The sequence below is a fragment of the Hippichthys cyanospilos genome, chromosome 12, assembly GCF_059441005.1.
Source record: "Hippichthys cyanospilos isolate Australia breed blue-spotted pipefish chromosome 12, RoL_Hcya_1.0, whole genome shotgun sequence".
Taxonomy (NCBI): Eukaryota; Metazoa; Chordata; class Actinopteri; order Syngnathiformes; family Syngnathidae; genus Hippichthys; species Hippichthys cyanospilos.
In genome coordinates, this window is record NC_142380.1 from 4,267,096 (window position 1) to 4,291,564 (window position 24,469).

Sequence of the window (24,469 nt, forward strand, 5' to 3'; positions counted from 1 at the left end):
TAGTTTCCGACGCAAATCTTTATTGACGACATCACCTTCAACAACACTGAGAAAACATAGATCCATCTGACAAAGAGTTCTGGGAGGACTAGATTTGGATTTTTTTTTTTTTCCTTTACGTGTGTGGTCTATCGTTGATATCTTAAGATTTGAAAAATCTTGATGCGTGTGCTGGGCCTTGCAAAGTCTGACAGTTAAGTGTTCACAGTCCACATTCAGGCCTCAGAAGAACATGTCCTTGTGTCAAAGAGTTCCATGTGCAAAAAAATAAACAAAAAACAAAAAAGAAGGAAAAATAAGTCAGCGATTCATTCCTTTACCCAGCCAAGGAGGCCCCGAGTTCCCGGGGCGCTGGCGGAGTGCGGAGCCGGGCTCGGCGGCCCACTTGACATCAAGCGATAAACGCCCGCCCGCCCGCTCGGATCGGAGCTCAGAGGCTGGTGATGATCTGCATCTGTCCGTCGCCGGGGGCGTCCCCTTCTTGGGGGGCGGGGGGCGGCGGGGGGGCGCGGCCGTCGCCGGGGACTCGGTTTATGTGGTAGTAGGACAGCGGGGGCGCGTCCCCGAGCTCGGGCGCGCTTTTGTGGTACGCGTCCTCGCCGTCGCTGCGGGCGGAGGGGGAGAGTCGCTCCTCTTCCTCCTCGTACTCCGCGGGAGAGTCCCTCAGGTTGGGCATGCTGGTGTAGAGCGAGTCCCTGTTGTTGCCGCCCGAGTCGTCCCCCGGCGTCTCCGTCTCCGCCGGGTCCTCCGGCTGCTCGGGAGCCTTCTGGGCGTTGTAGAGCAAGGAGTGAGTCCTCTGGGGCAGGAGGGGGGCCTCCAGGGCCTCCTTGTGGTGAGGGTGCAGGAGCAGCTCCAGGGGGGCGCGGCCTTCTCGCCCGCTTCCCCTCGGCGGGGACGACGCCTCGACGCGATCCGCCTCGATGGCGTCGTCCTCGCCGCCGCTTCCGCCGCCCCGGTCCGCCGCCGCCCCGGTTTGCCGGAGGTCGCGGTCCCGCTGGGCGTCGCCGCGGCCCCTGGGGGCGGCGCGGGGACGCAGGTTGTTGTGCACCATCTCGGATATGATCATCTTCTCAAAGGCTGCGTCGTCCAGGTTGAGGGGCCCCATGTCGGGCGCGGGGGCGCGCACGCCGACGGCTTCATAGTCGTCGTCTCGCAGGGAGTAGCTGTTGTTGAAGTTGCCGTTGAGGGGGAGGGTGTCCATGGCGCTGATGTCCCTGCTGTTGCTCAGAGACGGCTGTCCTGCAACAAATGACGGAGGGAAGACGTGAGACCACTTCGTCGGCCCGCTCCATCAGGACGCGTTTGACCGGGACCTGATTGGCGACAAAGCGGGTCTCCGCTCTCTATGGCTGAAGCCCACCTGAAACTATGTCCACAAAAACAAGGGTAGTTTTGAAAAGCGCTTTAAAAATGAGACCCGGCACTTTCATTTGCGTCCACTGTACTGGACGTGCGTTTTTAGTCAGGACATCCTGGTTGCTGGGGTGATATTTTGCTGTCTTGCTGAGACAAAAAGGACACAACACTGGACTGGGTCTCATCAAGAAAAAGATAAAAAGAAAGTTATTACCCAGGAAAAAAAATTCGCTGATTGAAAAAAAAAAAGAATCAGATGGAATTTTGCATGGTATTTTTATTGCTTTATTTGATCAAAATGAGACTAATTGATCATATAATAATGCATCCAGCTCTATAAAAAATGAATCTTTGACATCTATAGCCATCAATAGCAGTGAGTGAATATAAAATCTGATCAGGTATCACAATTTTTTTTTGCATAGCACTGTATATTTTCAAAAAATACATTAAATTGCCAATAGTATAGTAAACGTGATGAAATAATAACAAAAATTGGACTATATCAGTCATAAAAATTTACAATAAAATTAATAACATATTGAATACACAAAAATAATAGTATAATATGTAAAAAAATACATTAAATTGCCAATAGTATAGTAAACGTGATGAAATAATAAAAAAAATTGGACTATATCAGTCATAAAAATTTACAATAAAAATAATAACATATTGAATACACAAAAATAATAGTATAATATGTACTATTTATGTTGTATGAATCAATATGCAGGTACATTAGATATTAGGTTAAATAGTAAGAAATATGGTGGAAAAAAAAGCAAATGTGTCCTCAGTTGTGTCCATTTTGTCTCAGCAAGACAGCATTCTGTGACAGCTATTTTTGGATGCTCCTTTACCCTAATGAATGAAATCTTTATTACGTCCTTGGCATTTTTCGCTGAAGACATATTTAAAAAAAAGAAGAAGAAGAAAATCAAACACACGCAGAAAATAAATACATTGGATTGGATATTTAGCTATGATGACGTTTTGGGGATTCAATGAGTTAATTGGGCCACGCCCCCAAACACATCATCGGAAAAGCCAGGATGTCCTCTATTGAGTACATGGGAACTTAAGAGTAGGGTAGCTACAATGAGTCAAAAAATTAAGAAGAAAAAAAAAAAAGCGACTACAGTGGATGTAAATTAACAGGAAAAAAAACCCTCATAATTTAATATGACTCAATACATTAAAATCAAATAAAGGGACAGTAAAATACGCAATAAAATCTGAAAATTGCTCCTAGTTAAAAACTAGATTTCCAAAAATACCCTTGTACTTGTGAACGCGGCTTGAGTCGATCGTGAACAACATCAAGGTGATGATGGCAGGAAGCGGACAGACGCAAACGATCGGACGGCCAAAGCGGCGCGTGAAGGCCACGGCGACACACAAAGCAGCCGCAGACGCACTCAAAAGACGCAAAAGGAAAGCGCAAACGTCTTCAACATACAACAATGAATTCAACATTCCACCCAAGAAGACCCAAAAAAAACAAAACAAAAATAATGGCCCAAAAACACACATGGGTACGACAAACACACACACACACACACACACACACACACACACACACACACACACACACACACACGCACGCACGCACAGGCACGGTGCAATGACTCACTTGGCCAACACTCACATCAAGTGCGTCTGCTCAGGCCATCGGGCCTAAGCACAGCTGATGTGCAAAAAAAGTGGGAAAACAAAAAAAAAATGCTGGTTTTTAAAATTGCAGAAGAAACAACAGAATCGCTCAAATCACACACACACACACACACAGAAAAGCAGAAAGAGGGCTGAATTCAGTCGGCTTGCGCCCTTGGACTAAAAGATAATAGAATGCTTTGCTCAGATTTTTTTTTTTTTTTTTTGGCGTGTGTGTGTTGGACACTTTTGGAGGAGGACAAAAGCAAGGACGACTGAATCCTGGACTCAGCAGGTGAAGGAAAAGGCTCAGCGGCAAGCACGCGTCTGCTAGCCTCAATTACGGCCTTACTTTTGACTGACACATGACTTTTTCCAAGACGCACGCGCGCGCGCGTTTGGAGTCCATTCGGCTTTTCCAAAGTCCATTTTAAACACTTTCGAGATCCATTTTTCAAGCTTTTCGGCCGCGCATTTGTACGGCGTACTGTACAAACTGGGCAGCCATTTTGTAGCCGTTGTTAAGTAACATGAAAAGTATTACGGGATTTGCCATTCAAGCATTTTTTTTGATGTTTGTAAAAAAAACTCTTAATGGCATCCATTTTTAAAGGTGAAATCTGCCGGGCGATTTCGAGCATTCTGAATGCATGATTTACATTTTAATGAGAAAATCAGAGATGCTCAAACCTTTTCTCTGCATTGTTGCCATTAAAAAAATGCAGTTGACGTCAATTACTCTTAATGGCACTCCGCGGTAGGGTTCCCTATGACGTACTTTCGTGTCAACGGCACTCAAAGTGTTGTGAGAGAAATAATCATGCATGAGGGAACATTAATACCAAAGATTGTTTTTTATATGACGGTATATAAATGTGTGGAAAAAAATAATCATTTCACCCAGTGGAGCTAAACTAATGCCACTGATTTTAAAAATATTAATGTCACTTGCATATATGATGTTTTTTTTTTTTTTTTTTAAATTACAACCTGAATTCAAAGCAGCAATTTTCCCACCCAACTTTAACATTAAACTTGGTAGAAATACTTATAAATATACATACAGTATATACCGTATTTGTCAGACTATAAACTGCAACTTTTTTCTCATGATTTGAGCCCTGCGGCTTATAGTCCAGTGCGGCTAATGTGCAGGTTTTTTTTTTTTTTGCCACCAGGGGCAGTCCACCTATAAAACAAATGTGCATATTGATCGGTCAATTTCAACGACTATGAAATAGAGCTGAAAATATGTGACTATGGCTTTATTCAAAAGACTTTTAAAAATCTAGTATTAAAAATATAAAAAATACGTATAAAATGAATAAGATCTTGTCTAAAGGTTTGTGGCATGTAATTTATCTAGTGGATAAATTTTGCAAGCCCAGCATCTACTGTAGCTTCTATTCTATGCGCCTTACAATATATATATATATATATATATATATATATATATATATATATATATATATATATATATATATATATATATATATATATATATGACTGTTGCTGTAAGTGAGCAATTAAAAAAAAAAGTTTAAAAAAAAGCGACTATATACCATCTTTCTGTGTAAATATTGGCTCTTATGACCTACGGTAAATGAACGCCATTCCAATAATTGTGGCAAGAGTTGTGTGGAATTTTCATTTGAAGTATACGCGCAGGTAATCAGTGTTCAGTGAGCCGTGTAACTGCCACACAAAGAAAAAGCCTTCCGCCACTTCTCCCGACCTTGAGAAGGCAGCTTGAGTGTTTTGTTCGTCGCCGCTGTTGTTTTCCCGAGCACCGGCGCTAACCTTCATTCGCTCGCTCTCGTTTGATGTACTTTGATTTCGCGGGAGGATTTCACGAGGCGGCTACGCGGCGAAGCTTTCTGCGGCGAGCTGACATTTTAGTGGCGGCTTGCTCCACGGGAAAAAAAAGAATTAAATAAATCAAATGAAAAAATATGATAGCTAGAGAAGATGAAAGAGATTTCTCGGAAGGCAAAGAGAAATAAAGGAGCACGAGGGTGAAAGGAGGTCAGGTGATTATTGGACACGTCTTTTGAATTTGCATCTGTTTATGCACGGACAGGTATTGTCAGTGGAGAGCTTCGCAGGTGGGGGGGGGACGGGCCGGGAAAGATGGGAACCGAAAACCGGTGGACGTCGTGACAGCTGCGCTCCGGGAAGCCATCCAAGCAAAAATTCATCCAAGATGTTTGCGATGCTTGTAAGGCGCGAGGAGGAACATCTGCCGAGCATTACTTCGTATTAATACACTCATAAGACATGACGATCCCACTTTTCTTTTTCTCTCCCCCGAGGCGCTAAATGTAACGATTATAGCAGGCCGAATGTGAAAAGAAGCTCGCGTCTCCCGTTGCGACTTTTCGACTCGGGGATCCGTCATTCGATTTCCAGGAAAACGGCACTCCATATGTTAGATTGCTTCTTCATCGACTCATAAATACGTCCGTAAATGTGGCTAACGTTTCTCTAGAGGCAGGAATGAGCCGTAGCTAACGCACAAATGTTTGATCTCAGTCAGGTGTCTCTATTTAAATGAATACGGTTTATTTAAATACGCGGTCTTTGATTTGCGAGGGCCTCAAGAAAACTAGATGTATTTAGGGCTTTACTGAAGTGTTAGTAAAAAACTACTTAACATTCCGACGTATAAATCTTTCAACACCTTCCAGTGTTTGCTTTGGGCAAAAATTGGTCAAACTCTGGCAGTTATCATTTGAGGCTAACCAATATCAGTCAACTTTATTTGGGCTAGTGGAAAGTAGGGCAGGGGAGAAAAAAAAAAAAAAAAAATCGACCAAGTTGGGTAAGTCAACTTTAACATTAGATCGACTCAAAATATCCGCCAGAAAAATGCTTGCACCGCCGTTTTCTACATGGACCTTTCTTGCAGACGTACACGGTGTTACAATGGCAGCAGGGAAAAAAAGAGGGAGAAAAATAAAGTATTATAAAATGATTCAAAGTGGAACCTTACTTTGACAGTGTTGCCAAAGGTTAACTCGAGAGAGCACGAGTCGTAAGTTTCCAGGTAGGCCACACCCTTTTTTTGCTAACATTACGTCTAAGCTACTAGGGTGTTTTGACTCGAATGTACCAATGGTTGCCAACGATTAAAACGGTTTCGTCGATGTTAACGTAAGCAAAAATGCTAGCTATTATTTATCAATGTAGTTACCACATTTTTTTTCCAGTATTGTTTTTGCGTTTAAGAAAACAAATCAATTTGACACACCCATACTTGTCGTCTCCATCCTTTCGCAAGTTGTGACGGCAATGCTTCACTCTGATTTACGCTGGAACAAACTTTATATGCCACCGAATCAAAGCTGGTTTTTGGCAACGCTCGTAACACAGAGCAGTAATCTGTTCCAGCTGGCTTTTAATATGCTACACTTGTTGAAAATTTGCTCCGGAACAAACTTTATATGCCACGCTAATCAAAGTGGGTTTTGCTTGAGTGGTTTTGTTTGTCTCTAGTAAGGGAGCGTTTTACGGAAATGAACGGTGTTGTACCTGAACGAGTTCAATCAGCCAAAGTTCATGAACTCGTTCATATTTGGGGCGAACTTGACCCGAGGATATGGCCTATTTCCTTCGTGAACGCGCTCATTATGAAACGTTTTCCAACAGCAGATCAAGCTTGTTTAAGAATGTTGAGTTTGCTTATCTTACACTACAAGGAGTAAACTTATAGTATAATTATTAATTGGAAAAAAAAAAAAAAAAAAAAAAATATATATATATATATATATATATATATATATATGCGTGTGTGTGAACCATTAACTGAATAGGAAGGTTAAATAGTTAGTTAAAAATAAAAAAATAACTTTGCAAAATGAAGTGAGTCCTCCAGTGCAGGAGTTGGCGCTAGACTGCGTCGGTTTGACATTGGCGAATCATGATCAGTGTCAGGAAAAAAAAGGTTTTGTTTAAAATGTTTTGGTGTGTTTAAATCAATTGTATACAGGATATCAAAAATAGGAATCAGTTTTTGGTATTGGCGAATACTCGCACTGGTTTTCTTCTTCTTTAGGTTTTGCTTAGCGGGAGCCTAAGCTAACAGTGAACAAATTTAAGGCTTGTGTTAGGTTGAACTCTTTGTATATGTTACACTTGCTGGCCTTTCATCATGTTGCTGTTGCTTTTCTTTATTCTCTTTTATCATCAAATGGGGCGAATATCTGAGGGCTACGACCGTAGGCCCGTACCGCATCATGCATGTCTTTTCTTCCCTTTGATTGGCTCCCTCCCCCCCCACCCCTTCAGCTGCGCCAGCATGGAATTAGGTCACTGCAGACACAAGTAAACATCGACTAAATAAAAGATAACCGTTACAAAACATTTCTTACTGGTGACGAAAGTGATACGGGACGACCTCTCATCAGATAACACCTGTTGTTTTCGATATTGAATAATCGATCAATTATTACAATGATAAATTATTGAGTTCTCTCCTTATACTCTTTTCGAAAACATGACTAAAATGTCCATTGATGACCAATTTGATGTTTACGTGACTTTCCGCCCAAAGGAACCGACAAATTTCTCTCTCACTGAAGATACGAAAGCAAATGTTGGAAAAGGACTTTTCTCCTCTTTTGCTCTGCTAACGAGAGGCGGAGTAAGCCGTTAGTGCCTTATTCCCACAGGTAAAGGCTTTGTTTAAAAAAAAAAAAAAAAATGTTACGGGCTTTAGCTTAGCACAAAGGCTGGACTTTAATCTCTCACGCTTTCAGTGTTACTTAATTCTCTGCATGCCAGGGTTAAAACATATAGCTAACGATGTCAACTGCTTTTTTATTTTGGTGCTACATGCGAATGTGGAATAGGAGGAAAGAACCAAATAAAAGGCAAAACAAAAAAAGCTGTTATGATTAACATGTACCGGAAGCTAATTTAGCTATATAAAAATGTTATGTGGTTATAATACTATAATGTGAAAGTAAGGAATACATGAATCCCTTGTGAAAATTATTTATACTTTACATACTTAAGACAAATATTACTGCAGTACACATATTTACTTAAATGTTAGAATATTAAACCTTATACAGTAACTCTACAGTATTGTTATCCCTTCCCATGCATTTTGTAAATTGTAGAGCATTATTGTTTTGGCTGTGGTCTCACGGAGAGCCGCGGTTATATTAGCCGCGCCCGGAGGTCTAGCTAGAGTGAAGCTTGTAGCTGACCAAACATAAAAATCAGAGTTTACACTCGAAATTCCAATTTATTACAAAAGAAATCTTGGTAAGCGATTTAAAACGCCCTTTTCCTCTCTCTGCATCAAGTTTCACGAGTGAGGTGGAAACTCCTACAAGACACGTGATTGGCTTCCGGTGCGACCATCAACCAATGAGGGAAGGAGTTTTAATCTACTCCCGCTTGTTAGGTAGACCATGAGAGAAGTGCCAGTCTTCATCATGAAAACGGACATGATGCTAAAAAGAGAGAGAACCGCGTAGGAGCAGAGCATCGCAAATCTCTGTTTGGTCAACTACAAGCTTCACTCTAACTTGACTTCCGGGCACCTCTAATATAACCGCGGCTCTCCGTGAGACTACAGCCAAATGGATGGGAATGGGAAGGGACAACAGTACAGTTACTGTACTGTATAAGGTTAATGATTTAAGATTTAAGTAAATATGTGTATTGCGGTCGCTCGACATCAGAGAAATGCCCGTGGCAAGTAATTGATACACAAGTTATCAGTAATCACAATGGCAGCCAATTGGAGGAGTTTTACGAGGAGTTTTACGATGAACTAGAAATTACAAATTAGAAGAATAAAAATTTGCCCTTGGTTTCTTGAAACTTTGGGGAAATTCACTTCTGCGCCAGTTAAATCTTTCATTGTCAGTTGAAATGGATCTCTGACGTCTATAGCCGTCAATGGCAGCGAACGCGTTAAAGATGAATAAACACCGATCTGCCTACTGGCTCCAATTACGTTAAGTTGGTCTTTTCATCTTCCTCCCCAGCATCTCTCAACACGCTCGCTGGTAAACAAATCAAAAGTGCGGGCAGACGGCGGAGGCAGGATGTGCACACCTGGAGAGTGAAAGGTCGGCGGAGAAGGCGTGTTGCACACCACCGTCTCTGCCAGCAGGTTGTTATAAGGGTTAGTGTCGTGGGTGCGGAGGAGGGGGTTAGTGAGGAGGTAGTTGCCGGTCATGCCTGAAATAAGAGGAGAAACAAATAAAAAGAAAGAAATGTCAATACGGACAGTGAAAGGAGGCAAAACCGGCGCACCCCCACCCCTGGAACCAAAAGCACGTTAATCACACGGCACCGCCAAAATAATCCAAACAAAATCCATCGAGCGTCTAGAAAAATGAACTTGACGACGTAAAATAGTCATTCCCGGAGCCGCGCACCATTTTCAAATATGGTGCGCCCCTATCGCCACCATCACAGACCAAACAAACCCACTTCAACACAAAGCACGGTGATTGATTTCACATAGAAAGGACTTGCTTCAGATTTCTAAGCCACTGCACCCCGACAATGTTGACAGATGCCACGCCAGCCAAATCCCCCCCAAAAAAAACGAAAAATACGAAAAATCTACAAAGCCCATTTAAATGCCAGTTTTATTACTCCTATATTTAGGCATTGTGACAGTGTTCGAAATAATTAACCAATCAAAACTCATCTTGCTCAGCAATCTTTCAAACAGTTGCCCTCTGGTCAGCGTTTAATTTTCTAAATTTGTCATTTATTCCCCTAATTTCGAATTAATTCCCAACAATGGAAAAGTCCTGCAAATCTTCAATGTTCAAAGGAATCAGTCAGGACATAAAAACAGTTAAAGTGAAGATTGTCATCAGCAAAAGAGCAAATATGGCAAAATAGTGGAATTACAGGGAATTGAAAAAGCTGCAGGAATTTCTGGCAATTACTGGCTAACTAGTATAAGTGACAAAAATCTCCCATTGAATTGTCTTCTGGTAAAATTAATACGAATCGACATAAAATAAGACAATGGCTACAATAGCAACTTAGCATAGGCACAAAATTCTAAACTATGACGTCAACCGTGAAGATGAATTTGATTTCAAAAGTAAATATTAGCATACTGTGGTTATTTGTGCTATTTTGCACAATAGAGTGTAGCGTTTTGAGATTTGCACAACAGTAAGCTTCAAAATGATTTTTTCTTATATGATTTTTTTTATTTTTGCATTGAAGCCGATTTGAAAATAAATCGAGTTGAAATTGCAATAGTGATCAGAAAAAAAAAAAAAAATCCTAAAATTACTCAGCGCTACCAGCCAAGTTAGCGCAACCCTATCCATCATGGACATCCCAATTCCAACCTTAAAAATCCAAACACATCCCATTTAGTATCTTAGCTACATTGATTTTACATTGATCTTGATTGTAAACAGCCTCTCGCAAAGCGTGAAGTCGGGCAGGCCTTTCAATTCTTCAAAAAAACAAAAACAAAAACAAAACAAAGCATAAATCAACAAAAAGCCCATTTGGCTTCTAGCTACCGGTGAATTTATGAAGTGGAACAGCCTTTGTAAAAACTATGAAAGCAGCATATGCCTCTCAATACACCAAAGTTGACGCACCCCTTGTTAGCAAAAAAAAAAAAAAAAAAAAAAATCACACACTTGGGAAGCATAAAGATGTTGCCCTGCGCGGGACGTTATCCAAACAAGCAGTCAAACAATATTAGCGCGACGAGTGTTGGCAAGGCGATCATCCGCAGCGTTTATGCAAAACAAATTCCGCCAATACAAAAGCATCCAGTCGAGACGCCAGACAAAACGCCGGCGCTCTTATCACCCGCCGCACGCCGTTTACGTAAAGAATACGACGATTCATTTCGCCGGTTTCGATTTTAGGTCGACGGGCTGCTGTCTTTCTCTGAACTGGCATGCCTTTTTTTCCCCCCCCGAAAAAGACCGAAAAAAAAAAAAAGCTCGAGTTTTCTAATTAGGTTCCAGCTGCGCAGCGGGGTGCTTTGGCAGTGGCGGGATCCATCCCAAAACATGCTCTGACCTCCGACTGACTCACTCATCCCTCCCCTCCTCCTGACAAGCTCTGCAGGCTGCGGATGAGTGAGGAGAGGCCTCTCCTGTCACGAGTGCCGCCATTTCGACTCGTCAGGCCTGAAATATCGCAACTTCTTTTTTTTTTTTAAAAAAAGAGATGATCCAAAAAGCAGCGGGAGAGAGCGGCAAACATCCCCGGACTTTGTGATACGCGCTATTGTGTGCTATTTTTGTCATGCTAAGCGAGGGAGAAGAAAAAAAAATATATTAAAGTCTGCATCTATCCCGCCGCCGCCGCCGCCTCGGTGAAAACGACAAACAGCCAGCTTGGTCTCAAAGAGAATAACGTGCGGCGGCTTGCTTACCCTGGTTGAGCGTGGAGGTGCTGTTTATGTCTCCAGAGATGAAGGAGGACTCCGACTGCTTCCTCACCGTGTCGTTCCACATGCGCCTGATGCGGCTCTGCGTGCACACGGAGGGAGACGCCGATCAACAGGCTGTCGCCGTTAGCGTTTAAGTGACTTTCCGTTTTCGAGCTCACGTGGAAAACACGACGCCGTTGATCTAAAAATGGATCATTGAAAGAGTTTATACCCTCTACGGTTCTCTTTTAGAAGGCGTACCCAGACCAATCCCGTTAGAAATCGTTCAATTGATCGAAATCTGCGTCCTCAAGCGTACGGCGGGAAATTAGTTGGAATTAATTTGTCGAAAAATTAACATTCGCTTATCGTATTTTTCGGACGTGTTGGTCGGGCATTCCTCTGCTAAATGCCTCGTTTGTTCAGCTTTGAATATTAATGGGGAAGAGGTGGCCTCTTCCATCGAGGGGGTCGGGAATCGGGCCTCGGAGAAATTCGGCCTCGCCTTCCAGTCTGCCTTGAATCAAGTATCATCAGGACCACCCCCTGGATGACTTGACAAGATTAGATGATCATCAGAAATATGGGCTGCTGTACCCATGCGTTGCTTTTCTACTCTGCTCAGAAAAATAGGACCAGAGCTGCATTTTATTGCAATTATTATTGCATTATTATTTCAATCCGCATATTAGGGGGGTGGAACTTATAACGGCATAACTCAAAACAGACCAATTTTTTTCCACATATCTGTGTTTGAGTAACGCGAATTCGAATACGAAATAAGTCATATGTCATTTACAAGGCTTAATATGATTATATAGATACCTCTAATTCGATATCCGTTTTAGAGCAGAACATCGCAAAAAATGCACTTTCATCAAGGGCTGCTTGGAATATTTTCTCAGCGAACTTTGACATATTATGAAAAGGAAAAGACGGCTCTACTTCAGCCCTTAACCTATTTATAGTGAGCAAGTTTGAAAAAACTTATTTGCTAGTCATTTTTACTTGTTTGTCGGGATAATGCTTTAAACAAAATGTTTTTAGCATTTAACATACATGTAAAAAAATGTATGTGCAAATACGTTTAAACAAACTTGCAAGGAAGTATAATCAAGCATTTTTATGAATACCTTCAAATATACTTGCAATTGTGTTCACACATACTTGCTATGATGAATTAAGTAAAAAGCTAATTTATTTGCAGGTACATTTAAACATCTAAAAATGTGTTTGAAAGCATTTGAATGTACTTGGAAACACAATCAATCGTACTTGCAAGCCGAATGCTAAAAAGAGCAGAGCAGTTTTCCTTAATGCCAGAGGGTATTAACAAGAAAAAAAAAGTTTATTTAGCGTTGAGCCTACATGACACCAACACCCTCGAAAGTTAAGTAAATAAACATTGTTTGTTCATCATTTTCATGGTTTTGTTTTGCATTTTCGCTGTGTTCTTTTTCTGATGGGCGTTGCTTCCCATAATGCAATCACTCAGTAAGATGTTAAACTTGGCAACTCGTTCCGCCCCACCTCCGATACTACCCTCAACGCCCCATTCCGTGCCGGGACCTTTCCAATCCAACATCCCCCTTGGAAGAAGAAACAGAACAATGCCTCTTCTCCTCCAAACACCCCCCCCCACACACACACACACACACACACACACTCTGTGCGTCTCTTTAATCTCGTTACCACTTTGTCTTATTGAACAGTTTTAGTGCCTTTGCGCTCAGAGGTCTGCGCCTGAATCCAGACCTTTGAGAGCACCGATGGCGCTGAGATGACTGATTCACGCAGCGTCGACATGCCTCACTCTGAGGAACCATCAATTGGGAGCGCGCCGCGGGGAGCGGGGATGAACACGGCGGTAAAGACTTGTCAAGCTGAGGCATCTCAACTTTATTCAGCTTGTTGGCATGGTTACGGCTTTCACGGTGAAAAAAAAAAAAAAAACATTTTCGGTGGTGTAGTTTTTTTGCCATTACCCACCTGGGTAGCAGAAGAGTAGCGGGCCGTGGTCCGAGACGTGGCGGTCTTCACCGAGCCGTGGGAGCCTTCGGGCGGCAGGGAGCCGCGGCACTGTGACTGACGGAAACATTTGCTGTACTCTTTGCGGACCTACGCAAGAAAAAGGACAGGTCAGGTGTGGCGCAAGGCATTAACGCCAAAGGCGCACGTCTGGAATCTTTCATCGGATGTCTGGCAGCCCTTTAAATGCAATGGCCTTAGATGGCCTTCATTGTTACTCAATTTGAGTGATCGCTGATTCAGTCGTAAAACTCAAACGTTTGCCAGGAACATGTCAGACCTTTGTTTTCTTGTCAATGTGGTGGAAAGAAAAAAAAAAAAAAAAAAGTCGACCAAGTTGGGTAAGTTCCCTTTGAAAACAGGTTGACTAAAAATATTGGCCTCTCTGCTCTGCCAGAAAAATGTTTGGTCTACTGTTTTCAACACTGATCTCAATGGCAGACAGCATTGCATTTGCGGCAAGTGAGAAAGACTCAACCCATTTAACAAGTCTGGGATTATTTCCGATAAAAAAAAAAAAAAAGTGTCAAAAAAAGTCATTCCGCAACAATATGTCGCCGCACTTGTGGCTAAATGGCTGATGCTAATCATGTGCTTTAAAACATTTATTTTGTCGTTAGCGGAAAATCATTAAAAACAATATTAGAGCATGGAGAGTTCCAAAATAAGGGAAATAAAGTCAAATTTTAACCAGTAGGAAGCAGTCAAGCACACATTGTCATAAAGAAGAAGAACAGGAAGTTAATGACCTCATAGTAACTAACCCGAACCCTAATGTACATAAAACATTATTTACGTATGGAAAAAAAAAACGCTTGTTCGTGTTTGTTGCCCTTAAATGGCCCTCGCTAGCGCGCTAATGCTAAACATAATTGCTGACCAGTTAGCCTCGGTAAATTTTGTTGATGTCAATTCATATAAGCGGACGATAATAAACAACGTGTAGTTACCGTTGGAGATTGGTATTGCGTGAATATTCAGAAGAATAATTGATAGGATCATTGATTTTGAAATGACGCAATCGCGACTGAGGATTTGAACTTTGCAACAAAGCCTCACCTTCTTCTGCAGGAGGCAGTGGAAGATGAAAATGAACATTCCTTGAAGGGTGTTAAAAATGGTGAAGAGGTAGGCCATCACAACGGACGACTCGTTGAGGAAGAACAAGCCAAAGGACCACGTGAGGCCCAGAAGACAAAGCAGAGCAAAGGCTCCCAACACCCACGACCTGATGAAGAAGCGCAAAAGAAAACAAAGCACCTTCAGAGATCTTTTACAAATACCGACGCGGAATAAAAAGACAATACACGCTATTGTGCATTCCGGTCCCGGGACCGCAAAAGTAGCATGTTTTGCCTCGGCCGCTTCCAGTAAAATCGGCGTGGAAACGCGATCACTTGGCAGTCAGTTTCAATGACGACCGCTTCTCCTTATGGATAAACCGTAGACGAGCGAGCTGCCCCCAGAGAGAGCGCGCCGCTTCCAGAAACCTTAGCAGGAAAAATGAGAACCGCTATGGAGAAAGACAGCCGATTGCGAGCGCAGGGGCGGCGTTTTAGCTCGTAATCACACAGGATGTAACCTTCCGTTTAACTTTTGTACACGCGCGGCTGATTTGCGTTAGAGCCCGAATTAGAGGCGCTTAATGAGATGTGACAGCTGGGGATGAGGAGTTAAATGTGAGCTAAACAAGCTTTGATTAGGAAATCTATAAAAAGGAAAATGTGAAAAATGAGAGGAATTGGGACATTAATCATGTCGGCTTGTTGTGATGATGATCGCTTTTGAGCTTTTTTTTTGCTTCCGCGACGCGTGCGGTTGAAGCCGTGTTCCGGACGCGCCGGTGAAAAGACGCCAAAGGTCTTGTGACGCCGTCATGAAGAAACAAAAAATATCTTGGGATACATGACCCTTGTATAGTGAAGAAAACTCACACTATTGGCTAAAACCTGCAGGCGGAAAAATGTAAATTCTTTCAATGATTTTTCCTTTATAGTATACATTACCATAATTACCTTATTAAAAAAAACTAATTTTAATAAAGTGTAGGCTTTTACATAGCTTTAATTTAACTGTTTTTACAAAAAAAAATCAGGGAACCTTCTTTTACAACGGCTTCAGGGAATCATTCAGTTGCTCCTTGTTTGCATGCTCTATTGGGTTTAATTCAGGTAATTCACTTTGCCCATTGAAGAATATTCTTTTTTTTTGCTTTGGATAAGTATCGACTGACCACATTATATTAGCATTCTGTTAAATCTGAGCATTGACATTAGCAATTCTCAAATTAGGGTAACGTAAATGCACTTGAGCAGTACGTAAGATTTTAACAGAGTTTCTGCAGGTATCAGTATATCAAATTAATTGCTCACTACTGTGATTGAGAAGGTGTGTTTTTCTTCTCAAATTAAAAGCAAATTAATTGGAACATGAAGGAAAACATTGATAAACTGACAACAAATTTGTGAATGTCTTCATAAGTTTCATAGGGATGTACCGACGATGTTACATGAGCTATTTTCTAGAATTTGTGAATAAAATAGAGATAACGCTACAAAAGAGCCGTTCAAAAGACTGGCTCTGTTAAAAAAAATTATAATTTAAATAGTGATACATTACAATTCATGTCAAACATTTAGTGTTTAAGTGAGCGGACATTGAATATCGCCTAATTCTAAAATACTGTGATTATAATGCATGTTGGGAAGTAAAAACATGAATAAATAAAATCAATAACTTCTCAGTTTACTAAAAAAATAAAACATAAAAATCTCTCGAACATAATAAAAACACGCAGAATACTTTACACACATTGTTCTTGCTGTTCAAAAGACTCGCTTTGGGAAGGGAAAAAAAAAAAACTAAATTCGCATTGCTAAAGCATTAGCCTTAGTTTCAATTTCAGCACGTGTCACTGACTCCACCACGCGATGTGGTATGCTTTGGACCGCACGCCGTTCCCTTTCCTTTAACTTCAAATCCACTGCGGTGGCGTAAAACCCAGCCAAATTTTCAAAAGTTGTAATGGAAATGGACCGATGCGTGTGATCGGATAATAAAGTTTTTGGCCGTATTACTTTTTGCGCTGGGCGTTCCAAGTAACTGTAAAGCATTGTATATTTGTGGTCAAAGCACATAGCGCAATCTGACAGGAGCTGCCATGCTAGTCAGAAGACCTGCCAGGCCGCATTCCAAACCCGGTACAACCTCCGCATAAAAAGGCCACGATTCCTAAGTGGTATTTTGAATGGAACTATACCTTCATAGTTCCAGTAGCGGCATGGTATTATTGTCTGTTTTTAGAGCGGACAACACCCGAACCTCCCAGAGGGACGCCCCTTACCTGATACCCCCCAGCCTGGAGGAGTCGGGTTTCATGGAAGTGGAATGCTTCACCATCTTGTACATGGTCACCACCAGGAAGATGACGTTGACCTGTCGAAAAAAAAAAAAAAGATTCATAAAATACATTTAATGTTAAGTACATTATTCAAATTCATTGTTGTAAAAAGTCAGATTCTACCCCATAATACAATGGTTGGACCCAACTTGTCACGTGCCACCTCTCGTTACCTGTCAAGTTAATGATTTATTTTTGTAAACACATCTCTACTGTGATCCCAAAAGAGGACACTTGAGTATTTTTCTGTGGACAAATATTTATTTATAATTATTTCTTTTAAAGAACAGGTCTGACACTTTATGTTGATTATTTTTGGGGGGACAAATATTTATTCATAATAGATTCTTTATTTTTGTGAACAGTTCTCTACTGTAATTCCAAAAGAGGACGATTTATGTTTAATATTTTTCTGTGGACAAATGTTTGTTTATAATTATTTCTTTTTGAGGACAGGTCTGACACTTTGTTGACTTTTTTTATGGACAAATATTTATTATTTATTTATTTATTATTGTTTATTTATTATTAATTTAATTTAATTAAAGTGACACTGTTTCACATTTAACGACCGACAGTATGTTTTAAATATAATCGTAGGTCTAGTTATCATTAAATTATATTACATGGGGGGGTGGCACCCCTTTGGTGGTCGCCATGTCGGTTCCATCTTCAGACAGCAGGAGGTGCTACATTTACCGTAATGCCCCTAAAGCTCCCACGGGCGCATGTGAAAAATTTAACAGTATCCCTTTAAGGAAATTATTTATTTTTTTGAACAGATCTCTACTGAAACCCCAAAACAAGAGATTTTAATATTTTTCTGTGGACAAATATTTATTTATAATTATTTCTTTTTGATAACAGGTCATACACTTTACAATATTTATTCATCATTAAATGATTTCTTTTATGATCCAAAAGAGGACATTTTAGGTTGATTATTTTTTCATTTTAAGTGAATTTTGAAAGGGTCAAAAGTTGAATAAATCAGACACTGATGGCACTTTTTTTTTTTTTAAGTCAAAAACGCTTTGCAACGGTTAAGGGGTACTTAGCTGAAAAGATCATTCATATTGGGTACATCACCGACCACTGGCTCACCAGCGGACCTTTACCTAGCGGAAAATTAAATACTCGAGCAGATCATTAAGAGTACCGGCGAGGGGGGAAGCAACAGCGGCGGGGGTTAACAAGAGGTTAATGCGAGCGCTCGGCCACACGCGGCGCCCATTTCCAACATTGACGACAATATGCTTCATATGTGCAGCAGTGAAAATAATCAGAAAGGCAGAAACCAAAGGCTCCAGACAAGCACTTGAGGGGAAAAGAATGAAGGTGAAATGCCATTATTTTTCAAGCCATCCAGCCCGTAATGTTTTCCAACATTCCTGGATGTGTGTCACGGGAAGCACCGGAGGGCTCGGGTCCAGCGTGAGGAAAAAGGGAAAGAGGCAGGCTTCGATTTCGCATAACACTTTTGAAATGGATTCCACGGCGTAGTGTAGGCGAAAAAAAAATAGGCGTGCCTATTCGGAACTTGATGAACTGAATAAAGTGGACTAGAAGTGGAAGGAGGCATTTATTTTTGCAGCTGTGGGTGGGACATTTCTCATTTTTTTAGGGGGGGGGGCAGGCTGGACGTGTATAATAATTGTCCAAATTTTGGACCGTATAAAAGCATTATAATTACAATTTTTGAGATGCGTTTTAGTAGGATTTATTTCATTGATTTTCCGGCGATTTTGGCAACATTCCGTTGAGCGGTGGTCAAACTATGTCAGCAAACTGAAAATTCTTTGTTGACTTGTGTTTCACCCCAAGACAGTAGGTGGCGGTGGCGACAAGTTCTTGATATTTATCAACTGATTAGCTCATTGGCTGCTGACCCAGTTGAGAATCATTTTTTTACTTATATAGCTGTCAATGGCAGTGGACGGCTTATGTGATTTACTGGCAGCAAGATATGGATTTTTGACATCTACGGTAGTGAATAAGTTAAAAGAAGAAGAGTGTTTGCCCTAGTAGTAGCATCCATAAATTGTATATTGACCAAAAAAATTCTACCTCTGGAAGTAGAATAAAGCCTTCTATCTTTGCTGGGTTTTCCCATTCAAAGTGAACTCTGGAGTACCCTGAAATATCCTCCATTAAATTCCCATAGGAGTGCATAGTGAAGCGGAAAAGGTTGTTTGCAGCCGAAACAAAAGGGAAGCGTGCGGGGAAAGTCAACGACCGGAAGGCAGGGACAGCGTATTCCGGATGGTTTGGTCTCGGGGTTCCGCTGCGGTTGACTTCTGTCTGCCTGATGCATTTAAGGCGGCGGCTACAATAGCCGATAAAATGGACATGAGGAGGCGTTTAAGGCTCTGGGGCGCTCTCTTACTCGCCTGCCAAATTCATCTTAAAAAACCAGCATCTTTGCCAATATGGAGGTTTGAGGCCACGCGTGAATTTACAAGCTATGGACAGGCGGACATTTTGGTGCACGGATGCGTGGCTGTGCTTCCTCTTTGTCATCGCCCACTTACAATAAAAAAACAAAACTAAAACACACAAAAAAATGCCCAGTCGCTTAAGTCAACAATATTAATTTGCTCTACGAGCGGTCGGGGAATTTGCATTAGTATAGTAATTCATCGCTACTGTATTCACGCCACAGAAACAATACGCACGTGGCTAATTAATATGGTAATTTATTCACGTGTAGCTGCATGCATAATGCTGCTTACGGTCCGTTGGCTGTGCGAGAACGCGCCATTAAGCTTTTGTTAGTGGACAGATATAGCGCCTGGATCGGTGGTGTCAAAAATAAGGCCCGCGGGCCAGTTCTGGCCCGCAAATGGGTTTAATCTGGCTCATTATATGCTATTGTGAGGTACAAAAATCGAAACATTTCTTTTGGTACCCATAATTTTGTAGTATTGCGACTCCCGGGGACCCAACAGTTTTCAGAGGTAAAATGAGCACCGACGTATTGTTTGAATAACTGATATTAAAGGAGGGCACACCCAGACACAAAAAAAAAAAAAAGTCAATATCCTGCCCCAATGCTTTCGCTCCGGTGAAAAATGAGTAGGTTTCAACAAAAGGTCTTTCCAAATTGTGTATCCGGCCGGGGGACGAGACATGATCCTCCGCAAAAGGTCGTATGGCCCACCCACTCGCCGCTTCCATCTTGTTTTCCCACCGAGCAAACGACCTTCACGCCGAGACGGCTCTTGACAAGACCATCCTCATCCTCCTCCTCTTCAACGCAACCCTTTAAGTTGTTTCCGATTCCAGAGGATTTTTCATGGCCGAGTGGACGCCGCTGATTTCATCATGTCAGCAGCGCTAATGGCGCTACTTGGCTTTCATGCAAATTGATCCGTAAATGGCTTGTGTTACACACGTACAAAAAAAATAATCCATAAAGTGTTTTCAAAGACCTCCTTTAGGGAAACTTAACTTACCACGATTATGAAAGTAACCGGCCCGATAAAGCTCCAGATGAAATGGTTGTCCACCCGCAGCCAGCATCTGGAGAGGACAAAGAAATGGTGCTTGTGGTAAATAAAGATCTGATAATTGCTAAATGAATATTTACCGTAACTTCACAAATATACAATGCACCTGTGTTTAGAACACACTTTTAATTTAGGGTCATACTCTGGTATTTTCTATGTTACCGCGTACAGGACAGTTGGCAACAATCTAAAAATTATAGGCCGTTAGCAAAGTCCTTGTAACAGCCTCATGGTTTGCAACGTGCTCTGCAACAAGCGTCACTTTCTTCTTAAAATGCTATTGTAACATTCTTGTGTGTGAACAAGGATGAACTCGGACGTTGGTTCGGTCCGCTCGCTTCTTTAATTGAAACTAATGCCGTAACATCCTCGGCTATCATGAGCTGCTGTTAGCTGCAACTCTGGCACGGTGGCTGCTAAAAGTCAACTGACCTCTGCCCACTAGCACGTCCAATTTCGGTAATTACCGTAAGTAAGGACAGTATACGTCCGATGTAAAAATGTGCATCTGTACGTCAAAAAAATTCAAAGTCACTTGACACCGCCATTAGCACCTCTGATACCAAGGGGGGAGTAAATAACTTGACATTTTTCTCTCCGTTGCCATGGTGAATTGAGATTTTGGGGCTCCATTGATTTTTGTTTTAGTCATGCCTACATTCAGTTCAGGGTGAACTTCATTCACTTCAGTTGGCTAACTCACATTTGCTGTCTACTGAATACTCCGTTTTTGAGATCAGAGGAGTCAGATCAGTTCTTTTTATTTCAAAGGCATCTCTATGGTTTCCATGTTGGTAATATTTATAATAATGTAATGTTTATTTCAGTTTTAGACTAACCTGTAACCTGCATAAATGCTGTAAAAAAGTACTTTTTTTACTCTATTTTAGACTACCCTGTAACCAGTATAAAAACTATAAATAAAGGGAACATTTTCTCCCTTGACGCCACTGCAACACACGTATGTCTGCAAAATAAGTCCGTGTAGAAAACGGTAGCTCAAATATGGTTCCGGCTAAGATTTGTGATGGATTTTTTCATCAACCTATTTCTAAAACTGAAACACCCGACCTGGTATGCATTTTCCCCCTGCCCTAGGTCATCATAAATGGAAATGTTCAAACAAAAGGTCAACTTAAGACACGTAAAGGATCCAGATGTAATACATGAGTGTAAAGTTGACCTTGGCGCAACTAGGAAGTGATTAGCAAGCTAGCTAAAAATGTGAGTTAAGGCTGTAGGAATGAACACGCTAAAAAAAGAAAACTAAATTAGGGCATAGCAGTGATACAAATCATGTTTTTTCTTCTTCTTTTTGCTAGAGAGCATGAGAGAAGCACATAAACCTTTAACTGACAAGGTCGGCAATTACCAGTGTGCAAAGCATAAAAAGCCCTGTAGGTCAGAGTAGCAAGCCGGCGTATTCATTAGTGCTGCGGCTTTGCTCTTAGCTAGTGACAGGGTGTAAATTTGCTGCCGGGCCGGAGAAAGGTACGCTGCTCTTTGCGGTATCACTATCATTACCAAGGCGGCGTACTTACGCTCGCGGCGTGCCGTAGCTGCGGTAGTCGACGGCCGCCGAGATCCCCACCACCGCCGTCGGGAAGAGGTAGCCGGCTACGTAGTAGTACTTGCGGCGGGAGAACTCGCTCTCAAACACCTCCACCAGCATGAGGTACAGCTGCACGCCCTCCAGACACATCCAGGCGAAAGCCGCCAGGAAGCAGAAGTGGAGGACGCCGGCGATGATGGAGCATACCAGCTGACAGGGGGAAGGAGGAGAAGAAGAATTACGGGAGAGTTTCAAGAAGCTCGGTGGGGGTCTCGCTCTCGAGTGGGGACATTTTTGTGCTTACTATACCCATACCGTGATGTTTTTGCTCAAAAAAAGTCCAAAATGGACAAATGCCGCCAACGGGTCAAACAGATAACCACGGCAGGGTTCCTTGGGTTCCTTACCTTGGGTTCGGTCATGTTGATGCCCACGAGGAAGACCAGCTCGCCAACGAAGAGGTTGAGGCAGAGGTTCTTATGGATGGTGTTGCGATCGCTCTGGAGGCCTTTGAAGAAGCAGAAGGTGTAGAGGCTGATGGCCAGGCACACCAGCGACACGGCGATGCCCATCCGAGTGATGACGGTCAGGAGGAGCTCGTGGACGCTCCCTTTGGCCTACGGGGAGAGCCGCAAAGACCATAATAAACAAGAATGATTTTATTGGATTCAAACGGTGCGTTTCCAAACATTTGTAAATGTGAGCGCGGTTCGGAAATGCTAATGAAATCTGAACAAGGGTGCAGACATGTGAGTGAACGGAGCCCATGTAAGTTCCAAGTAAACATGGTGAAGAAGCATTTTGCTGTTCTGCTGCACACAATTGGAAATCAATTAACATAAGATTGGGATCGTTTTCTTGAACGCGAACAGGCGGAGCAATTCAACCAACTTTTGCTTTCCGAGATGAGTCATGGATCATTCGCGGGAGGAGCTAGTGAAGTCTGCTAACTCATTCAGTGCCAATGACGACCACAGACGTCAAAGATCCATTTTTATTAGGCTCCGCTAGTCGCTAAAGATCCATTTTAAGTGGGCTAGCAGTGAATACGTTTATTGATTGAGGCATCTATTGGAATGGAGGTTTTCATTGTGGACGATTGATGACAAAATGCAGACGTGCGGGAGGATTCCAGCTTAGGTTGCACAATTCGGTCAGGCTCGCTCGGCCCCGCCGGCCCACCGAGAGCCATTTGAAGTGAGCTGTAACGCAGAGCTACTCGCGCCGGTTTCATCTTTCCGAGGTCAAAGATCTAAAAAGCAAGCCCGTTTCACCCAAATGCGAAAATAGCCGAGCGCCGCGCACAAAATATCACTCCTGCAAGATGGGCAAATCCTCCTGTGATATTTGCACTTTTATTGAGGGCGAGGGCCGCGGCCGAGGTGCTGCGAAGGCAATTGGCGAGAGGCTAAGCTCTGCCTCGGGGGGGCTCTGGTTTCAAGCTGCGGTTAAGGTTGAGGTTAAGACAGATGACGGGGGACGGGGTTCACGAGCGGGGGACGTATTATTAAATCAGCCACGAACTGATCCCCCGAATTTATGACGGCCGCCGTCTTTGCTACGTTTGCCATTCGTCATGTCATTAAATTGTAATTGCATTTTGGGAGCAAAATGCTGGGGACGCCACTTCACAAGAAGGACGAGGGGGGAAGTTTAAGCTGCGGTCGTCCCGTTTTCGGCGCAGCTCTCCGCGACGTATTCATGAAATATTAGACAGTGACCACAGTGGAATATAATTAGCTCCGATAAGGCTGTAATACCGCCTCGGACTGAGCCGCAATTTCACTCCTTTAAAGCGACAGCCGGCTTCATTTCTACACTTCCTCCGGAAATAATCGAATTAGATCCCGCTGACGTGCTCATCCTCATTATCTAGGTCGGACGACAACACCCTGCAGAGAGTACTTGGCATCAAATACAGATCCTTGATTGTATGTTATTAGTCTACTAAGGTTGAACATGAGTTGAGTGTGTACGACTTATTTATTATCTTCAAAAGATATGAATTCTTAGACACCAGCAAAACTTGCTTATGCTAACCAGTTAGCTATCTTGATTAGCATTAGCGTGCTAGGGATGACCTTTTAAGGTAAACAGACACTAACTACCATTTACACACACAAAATTGTATGTACAGAAAATATGTAGTAGCTTCCTAAAGGTCACTTACAGATGATGATTCAACAATACTAAAGGAGTAAACTTGAGTCAAGCTGCCTGTTAGCTATTTATGAGGTCGAAGACTTCCTGTTCTTCTTCTTTATTGACTTCTCCTTAACCAACTGTGGTTCGAGCTTGACTGCCTCCTGCCTAGTAAAATTTGAACACCTAAAACTGAGCCATTATAGATTTTTACATACTGTTTAATATATATATATATATATATATATATATAAGCTTTATAGAAAATAGTTGCAGAAAATGTGATTTATCCTGATTAATTATGGAATATTTTGCAATTAATTCGTTCAAATCAATCGCTTACAGCGGTAATTTACTTACTTCCTCAAAGGGGTGTTTTCTTAACTGCACACAGTGCTAGGATGCTTATTATTTTTTCACTTTGTACTTTTTTATTT

General features: G+C 42.1%; 1 protein-coding gene across 8 annotated transcripts in view; it reads right to left on the reverse strand.

Annotated features, from left to right (window-relative positions):
- The window catches only part of adgrl2b.1 (adhesion G protein-coupled receptor L2b, tandem duplicate 1), a 126,340-nt gene continuing 101,871 nt past the window's right edge, over positions 1 to 24,469 (reverse strand). For 3 of the 8 annotated variants that reach the window (XM_088428972.1, XM_088428971.1, XM_088428975.1), the window contains 9 exons: positions 22,298 to 22,507; positions 21,880 to 22,100; positions 20,285 to 20,351; positions 16,773 to 16,864; positions 14,489 to 14,657; positions 13,391 to 13,519; positions 11,405 to 11,501; positions 9,085 to 9,210; positions 1 to 1,239 (listed from right to left, as the gene is read on the reverse strand). In XM_088428972.1, coding sequence (XP_088285098.1) covers positions 431 to 1,239; positions 9,085 to 9,210; positions 11,405 to 11,501; positions 13,391 to 13,519; positions 14,489 to 14,657; positions 16,773 to 16,864; positions 20,285 to 20,351; positions 21,880 to 22,100; positions 22,298 to 22,507 — 1,920 coding nt within the window. In that variant the 3' untranslated portion in view covers positions 1 to 430. Of the gene's footprint in view, positions 1,240 to 2,992; positions 3,047 to 9,084; positions 9,211 to 11,404; positions 11,502 to 13,390; positions 13,520 to 14,488; positions 14,658 to 16,772; positions 16,865 to 20,284; positions 20,352 to 21,879; positions 22,101 to 22,297; positions 22,508 to 24,469 lie in introns of all 8 variants that reach the window. The other 5 variants (XM_088428974.1, XM_088428973.1, XM_088428977.1 and 2 more) reach the window with 4 other exon arrangements.